This window comes from Hylaeus volcanicus, chromosome 8, assembly GCF_026283585.1.
Source record: "Hylaeus volcanicus isolate JK05 chromosome 8, UHH_iyHylVolc1.0_haploid, whole genome shotgun sequence".
NCBI lineage: Eukaryota > Metazoa > Arthropoda > Insecta > Hymenoptera > Colletidae > Hylaeus > Hylaeus volcanicus.
In genome coordinates, this window is record NC_071983.1 from 13,051,452 (window position 1) to 13,060,103 (window position 8,652).

At 34.7% G+C, this 8,652-nt stretch overlaps 1 protein-coding gene across 2 annotated transcripts in view; it reads right to left on the reverse strand.

Annotated features, from left to right (window-relative positions):
* The window catches only part of LOC128880946 (uncharacterized), a 19,865-nt gene extending 12,679 nt beyond the window's left edge, over positions 1-7,186 (reverse strand). Inside the window, exon 1 of one of the 2 annotated variants that reach the window (XM_054131538.1) lies at positions 7,133-7,186. In XM_054131538.1, the coding sequence (XP_053987513.1) occupies positions 7,133-7,186 (54 nt within the window). The other variant, XM_054131537.1, reaches the window with a different exon arrangement.
* Positions 7,187-8,652: the final 1,466 nt, after the last annotated feature.

An 8,652-nucleotide genomic window follows, 5' to 3' on the forward strand; every position in this document is an offset into this window, starting at 1 on the left:
TTGCGATCCTTGAAATTTTGTACCCAGATGGGAATTTTGCCCATCTCTAATTAGTAATAGTACATAAAGTAACAATACATTCAAATAATACTCTGACACATTGGGAAAATTTTGGTCCTTGAAATTTTTTATCCAGATGGGAATTTTGCCCATCTCCAATTAGTAGTAGTACACAAAATAACAGTACATTAAAATAATTGAATTTTGCCCATCTCCAATTAGTAATAGCACATAAAGTAACAATACGTTCAAATAATACTCTGACACATTGGGAAAATTATGGTCCTTGAAATTTTTTATCCAGATGGGAATTTTGCCCATCTCCAATTAGTAGTAGTACACAAAATAACAGTACATTAAAATAAAATCCTGGTACATTGAAAAAATTGTGGTACTTGAACACAATACAGACAAAACGAATTCTAGTTTTTTTTATTTGAGCATTTTCTGTGATGTGTACAATCGAGCCGAAAAATTTTAATTTAAAACGAAAGTTTGTGCATATGTAGAGCATCATAAAGTACGCACAAAACATTTTTTGTTCCCCACAGATATTCATCGTGAAGGAGTGAAATCAGTCCTTGAAATTTATTCGCTTTTCTTTTTTTCGACATTACATTGAAATTGAACAAGTAAAGTTGATATCGCAAAAGGTTTTCAGCTTTTCATGCTCTATCCCAGTATGTAACAAGAACATTTTGTTCAAGATATTAAAAAAAACATAATTTTTTTATGTATGATTTAAAAAAAATCATTTTCTGCATTTACAATTATATTCCATATTTATAGGTGATAATGTGTTTCATTAAAATGTTTTAATTTGCGAAATGGATCGTTTGTGTTACAGGAATGGAAGACATTGTTTTTGAAAGTCATGGAAAACGTGTGTTCCTTGAATAAATTTCTCTAGGTTGCGTTATTTTTCACTAAAAAACGATTCTCATTGTATTTTATTTTATTCGCATACTGTAAGACACAGAAAACTTTTTCAATTGCTCGAAAGAGAAACACAGGTTTTACATACGTCAAATTGTACATGACAAGTATCTATACTCATCACAAAAACAACATATTTATATAAAAGTAGTATTTAATATTAATAATCAATTAATATAACGAACTACAGAATATTTATGTAAAGACAATATCTTCCCTTCGTGCAATTGAAAACATCTTTCCCTGATTTCCGATGTGTAAATAAAGTGGAATATAATGAAAACTGTTTTTTGTGACAGATATCACGAAATAATAGAATTTATTGTCGCGGTGTGTTCCAATGGAAGCGTTGTTGAAAGTTTTACAGTAACCAGCGAATAATATACCAGAAAACAGTGTGTCCCATTTACGTAAACCAAGTTTTGCATTGTACAAGTAGAAATTGTTTTTCAAATATCAGATAAAAAAATGATATTTTGTCATATTTCGATAGATCGTTCAGGATGATAAATTTATTAACGAATGCTTATATTTCCGATGGTTAAAATTGTATGGATGGAATAATAAAGAAGATCAGTTTGTTTATAATAAAATTAAACTTTGTCTTTCGGTGGTACAGTATAAAAGTCTAAACAATTTCTTCGTGTACAGCTTCATTCTAGTTGGTGTCGTTAAAGAGTTATATCAAGAAAATAAAAAGAACGTGTGGAATTGAAAAAAGGTTTGAAAAACATGTAAACAAGTTTCATTCAAAGTTTCAGTAAAAGAAGAATTTTCGAGCTCGTATAATTCTCTCGTTTGAAACCATTAATATTCTTTAAAATTATTAATCCCTTTTCTCTTTGCGCTTGGTCTCGAATTTGTTAAATATTGTTGGTAAGTCTTCATTAAGGAAAGTGGAATTTAAAACAGAAAATGAACCTGAAATGTACTTTTGCTCGTCAAAAATACTTCGAAACATCACAATTTTATTCACAATACGCTAGTTAACTCTTTGCGCTCGAAGGGCGACTTAGAAGCGACAATCTTTGTTTATCACAGATTTCATAGAATCTAACGAATAGCTTCCTAAGCTGTAAGCTGGTATGTACACATTAGCAAGACACTTTGCCTCCACGACTCTCCAATCATGGTGGAAGAATGTTTAGTCGTTTAAAATGTTAGTTTTCTGTAACGAAACTGTCGTCGAGTGCAAAGGGTTAAATAAGACTATCGAATGAAACCGCTCGTATCATTTTATTCGCAATGGATGTCTAAGAAGCAACAAAATTAACCCTTTGAACTCGAGGCCTTTTTTTCTGGCATCTACCAGCAACTCGAGATGCTTTCTTACCATTCTATTGCCACGAATGCTAACCTTAGATTGCCTTCGAAGATGAGATCTCTAGTTTGGGATTTGAAAATCAGGTCAGCTTTACCTCGCCAACAATCATTCTATCGACACTTCGAGTTCCAATGAAATTAAACTTAAACAAACATTATTGCTGGTTGAATTACTGCGTCGAACCTAATGGCGATCAAGAGTATAATATGAAAAATTTGATATCACTTCGATAACGAAGCGATAATTTCCGAAACAATTTCTTAAAGAGACGCATTGTGCTCGCAATAAATTTAACTTATATTAGGTGTAGAAATGAATTTCGAGTCTCCATATTCAATCATTTGTAACTCTAGTTTAAGTAGAAATATTTACTAGAAATGTTTAAAGTAACAACCTTTTAAGTCCTCAATCTAATCTCCATGAATCCATCTCTACAATGAATCTAGGTGGATAACATAAGTCGCAACCTAATGGACACTTGTATATACATCTATATTTTCGAAGAATAGCACCCAATACATTTTATTTATTGATGTTTTTCTAACAAATTACTAGTGTATTTGATAATTGTAATAATTGTAGGAGTATGATAATAAGCAAAATTTCGTGGCTATTAATGTTCGTATAGATGCATTTCAATGGCCATCGGGTTGAGAACTTAGATGGTTGGTGCGTTAATGTATCAAAGTGACGAGTAAGTCTAAATATATCTATTTAAACTAGAGTTATAAATTATTAATTATAAAGACACAGAATTAATTTCTACACCTAGTAATTGGAATTGAACAATCTTACTTTATTTAACGACGATGTGATTCTCGTCTCCGGCTGAACGAGTCGTTTAACGACTTGGTTAATCGTTCTTGTTCTCGATATCGAGCTAACGCTACTTGACGAAATTGTTTCCTTGATCGATACCAGTTAATAAGATACTACAATTTTTTAATAATTACAACCTAATAGAATAAAATATTTGTAAATTAGCTGGAAAGTTAATTATTATAAGGAAAACCTCATCAAGGTTAAAGTTCCTTTATATTACAAAATGCATTCAATGTAACAAAAATTTATTCAGAGTTTTTAAAAATATATTGTAAGGTATCCTTGATTCCTTAATGCGTGTGCATTTGTATAATGTCTGTACCGTCTATAGTGTGTGTGTGTAGTCGTGTGGTGTGTGTACAATATACAGGGTGTCCCAAAAATGTTGTAACACCTTGAAAGGGGTGGTTCGGGAGGTGATTGGAAACAACATTTTCGCTAAGGAAAAAGTTGTTTCAAATCACCTCCCGAACCACCCCTTTCAAGGTGTTACAACATTTTTGGGACACCCTGTATAATGTGTGTGGGGTTTTCAGGTGATTTTGGGAATTAACGAATGTCTCTTTTTTTATTTCCAATTAGTTACGTTCCACGATAAAGACGTATGAACACATATTCTATTTTTCTGTGAAATTAGATTATGTGAGACTATTTCATATATTTCAACATATTTCGTCGGGTATCCTTTTTGACGAATAATCAACAACGAAATTAACGAAGAAAATCTCTTTCAGACGTTCAGACATATTGTACATAATTGTTTTTAAACATCCTGTTCCAATGATACTTCATTCCTCTTGCAATCGTTGTTTCAACATTTCCTTTCATGTTGTTGTTTTTATAATTCGCTTGTATAAATCATCTTATAAATTTTCAGTCGAATTCATGTCTGGGGGTTGGCGTGAAAGACTTAAAATTTTTGAACAAATAAGTGTGTTTGTATGATACGAGCTATACATTTTGAGTCATTGTTCTAATAAAACTTAAACCTTTTATGAATACATATTCTGTTTCTCTGTAAAATTAGATTGGATGAGATTTATGTGAATTAATTATTAAGAATAAAGTGTTTAAAGTGTATCGTTGAATTTGTCTTATGAAGCTTCCTTTGTGTGTAATGATTGTATTGTTCAAGTTTATCAAAAATCCTGACAAATAACTCATGAAAAGAGTTATCAATTAAAAGTATCTCTTACAATATTCAGAACGTTCAACACGTTAACCGCTAGACAAATATTCTTGAAAATTTCTGCTACGATTAAATATTATTCAGACTATTGGCCACTACTTAATCAAACATCTATCGTGGTATTTATTTTTGTAACTTCATCGAAATTCATGAATTTCGTTTAAATTCATTTCCTTTGATGCTTAACATTTAGCATTAATTTTTTTAGTTCTTCAGTGAATAGTAACGTCACCCATACATGGCTGACGTGGCGACGAACGTGTTAAAAACTAACTCAGATTTCGTACTTTCCATCCTAGAAAAAACTACAATGAAACAAACAAGGGAAGCAGAAATATCAGAGCAGTTTAGTTTTCATCTACGAATGTCACCATTTCTGAATCGACGCTAGAGCCATTTATTCGTTTTGAAAAATGAATTGGAAACGTGAACGCTAATAAGTTCATCACTTGATGATGACTTTCATTTGTGATTTCATTTTTGCCCCCAGCAGAACATAAAATCCAATTATCCTCGACGTTCGCGTTGTGGAATTTCAATTAGGTATCGCGCAGTCTTGTATTATTTCATCAATCGAATACGCGGTAGGAAGCGGATTATATTGTTCCACGCGTTGGATATTTCGAGTATATTGCCTGTTATTGGCTTATTAACCATTTGACATTTGAAAAATTAATGTTTAGCGTATAACACGGAATTTTACGCTTCCTGATGGTTTGCTCGCGTAATTCCGTTTCGTCTCGCGTACGAAATCGTAATTCCTTCGTTTAACTGTCGTAATGGTTGTAATCCAAGAGTCTATTTTTATCCACTTCGAGAGAGAGCTTAGAGGTTCTTTATTTTATTTAACGAGTAACCATAAGTAAATGATTTTACGTTTTTTACGTTTTTAATACCGAGTACTGTCGAAAGTAATACAATTATGAAGGTGGACATCACAAATTTGTATCGTTAGAAATTTAGAGAAAAATTACAAAATATGTTTTGAAGCATCGATGTTGTAAATATATAGTGTATAAAATGAAAAGATTTTGACAATTGTTTCATAACCAGGAACAAAATTTGAAGTGACCGTGAATTCACGTCAGCGGTCGCGAATGTGTTAATAGCTCGGGAAAAAAATAAAAATATTAATAAGACTTGAACATTTTAAGGTAGTTGTTCCGCGGATTTATTTAACGAAGGATTTCAACAAAACTTCGCTCGATTGTTCTGTGATTAAATATAAATCACGCGAGCCTATTTCGATTTAAAGTGACCAATTTTATGAATAACGATATCGAGATTTGGTTCTTTAATCGGAATCGATAATGCAAGTCAACGATAATAAAGTCAAGCAAAAGTAAAACACTGTATAAAGCAATAATTGAATTTCATTAATTTGAACGTACAATGAAAATCAACGATGATAAAATTAAACATTTACTGAACATTACATCAAGCAATGATATAATTATTAATAATTTAAAGTAGTTGCTACTTCGATTTACCACCGCAATTTTATGAATAACGATATCGAGATTTTGTAATTTCACCACAGACTGTTATGAAACATACAGATTTTCACGCGAATTTTTTCAATTTAAATCGAAACGCAATTTCGGATCTTGCTGAAATTTTGATATGTTATAAAAACCGATGCTATAAAGCATTGAAAAAGAAGAAATTACAATTATTCACCGCGCTATTACTGAGAATTAATTAAAGTCTGAAACTAAACGTAGAGAAGTTGTGCAGTAACAGTCAACGTTGTTGCCACAATCATTCTTCGAGTATTACTAATGTTATGTGTAGATATACATATTGATTTATTATAGACGTGTGTGAGAGCAGTAAGACTGTACTTGCAACGTAAGTTTCCAATTATATTTTTGAACGTGACCATCTCGAAACAACTACCTCAAATCAACCAGTGAACCTTGTAACCAAATTATAAGCGTCAATTTTCACGCTATACCTACGTTCTGCCTCGATGTCCAACGTCGTAAACGTAACGAGCAAAATTAAAAAATCATTCTCGGTTGTTGTCAAGAGAATAATAATAATAATAATAATAATAATAATAATGATAATAAAAGAAATAAGTAGAAATAGAATCACCTACCGTCAAGCTGTTTCCCGTAAAATCACTAACAGCTGTTCTTTCAATTAATCTTCCTTACTCGCTGCTTCTACCTCGATGAACGCGTTTCGGGCATAACAGGTTGCATTACGAAGGACAACGTTTCATTTAGTAACCGGAGGTCAGCGTTGTCGTCGGGGACACCGATTCCTTTTCGCGATAAAGCAGGGAAATTAGTCGCCAGCGATACGTCACGATTACCCACCCTTATTTTTCCAGCTCCGTGGATCCAAAAAACTTAATGATCTAAACGGCTGCAACTTACGTCGACTATTCCCTTATTATTACCATTCGGTGGTCCACGGACCCAAGAGATCGGAGCCGTCAACGTCTCGGTACTCTCGAACGGTTTCCGCGAAATTCACACTAAAATGCTCCCTTGTTATTCATCGTTGCAGGAATTGTTTCCGAGCGTTCCGCGATAATCGTACGATCAACGAGAGGGAAGGTAGCCGGAAGACGGACAACCCGAGCGAACAGCCGGGAAAAATAGCGAACGTCGCGGTGAAAGTCGCGAGGAAAACGGTCCTCGGACCGAACTTTGATAAATCGGGCAACCAGTGAGCGAGCAAAGAACGAGCACGTACATATGAATGGAGCCAGCGGACACACAGAGCGGGGGAGGTGGAACGAAGGCGGAACAGAGAAAGAGCGAAACAGAGAGGGTGCCAAGGAAGGAAGGAGGTCAAGAGTGGAACGTGGAGAGACTGGTGAATGAACGAGAGTCGGATTCACTAACCTGCCAGTCCACGCAGTCCGGAAACCGAGGAGCAACTGAGAGAGCTGCTACCATCGGCCCGACTATTTGACTTCCTTTCCACCCCCGCTTCGAGCGCACCCCTGCGTTTCGACTCCCTCTCCGCCCTGCTCGACCTCTCCCTCTACTCCCCTGCCTTCTTTTCTCTGTACGGTACTCTTCCACTCTCTGAACCGTCGTTTCAGGACGATGTCCAACATGGCACGAGTTCTTCGAAAGAATGCTTTTCCCGTCATCCACCAGCTTTCCGTAGAAATTTATTCAACATTCCACGTTATCGTAATTCCCTTGTTTTCTTTAACCAATTTCAGGCTCTTTCGATTTTGCCTCGCGACAAGAGCTCATTCGATATTCGTCATTTCAGGACGATGTCCAACATGGCACGAGTTCTTCGAAAGAATGCTTTTCCCGTCATCCACCAGCTTTCCGTAGAAATTTATTCAACATTCCACGTTATCGTAATTCCCTCGTTTTCTTTAACCAATTCAGGCTCTTTCGATTCTGCCCAAGAGCTCATTCGATATTCGTCAGGGTGCCTGTTCGACGAACTTTTCATGGTTTTCTTCATCGTTGTATTCAGTTTTCTTCTCCTCCGTTAGCTATTCGCCGTAATCCCCGTTCGCCATTGAATTTCAGTTAAAAATTCCTCTACCGTAGAGGAAGGAGAATGTACCCTTTACGTCAGTAGCTCGGTCGATCCATTGAGTGCCGTGAATATGATATTGTTCGATGGCACTGCCAGACAAGTCAATTTCGTTCCATAATGCCGACTACGTACGTTGAATTTCCGGCATTCTTCCATTCAGCGTTTCTTGATTTTGTTTTATGTAAACGTTTCGATACGGTTTCGCCGTGCGATTATGTATGCCAAACGGGACTAAACACGTTAAAAGAACTCGTTTTTCAACTTCGTTATTAATTTCCTTTTAAGTATGTTTCGGGAATATATTAAAATAGACAGTATTTATTAACCCTCTTTGAGCCAAATATTTTTTCCTCCAGACAACTTGGCATTCACTTTGATATTTTCGGTATCGTCAATATAAATGTTAAATATAAAATAATTTATTTTATTGGGTTGTCCAGAAAGTTCGTGCCAATTTTTAAGAAAAATTCAAAGGCACGTTTGAATTTTGATTCGTGTATTTATTGAATTATATAGATACGATTTTGTTCCACGACCTTTCCACCTTTTAAGGGATGCGCCCATGTTAATTGTTTTCAACCATTCCAATATAAACAGACGTGTACCACCTACCAAAAATCGGCACGGACTTTCCAGACAAACTAATACTAACAAAATAATTTCATTCTATTAATACAAATCATAAAAGTATCGGACACTTTATTTTATTTTTGCTGCATGACCTAGAGTAATTAGATCATTTACAAGAATAATTATTCGAATGAAACTAGAAGCACCAGGGCAAATCAGTGCATTGTGCATTTACTTGAATATCTTCGGTTGATGGTACTACGAACCAATATTATTTTCGGTATCG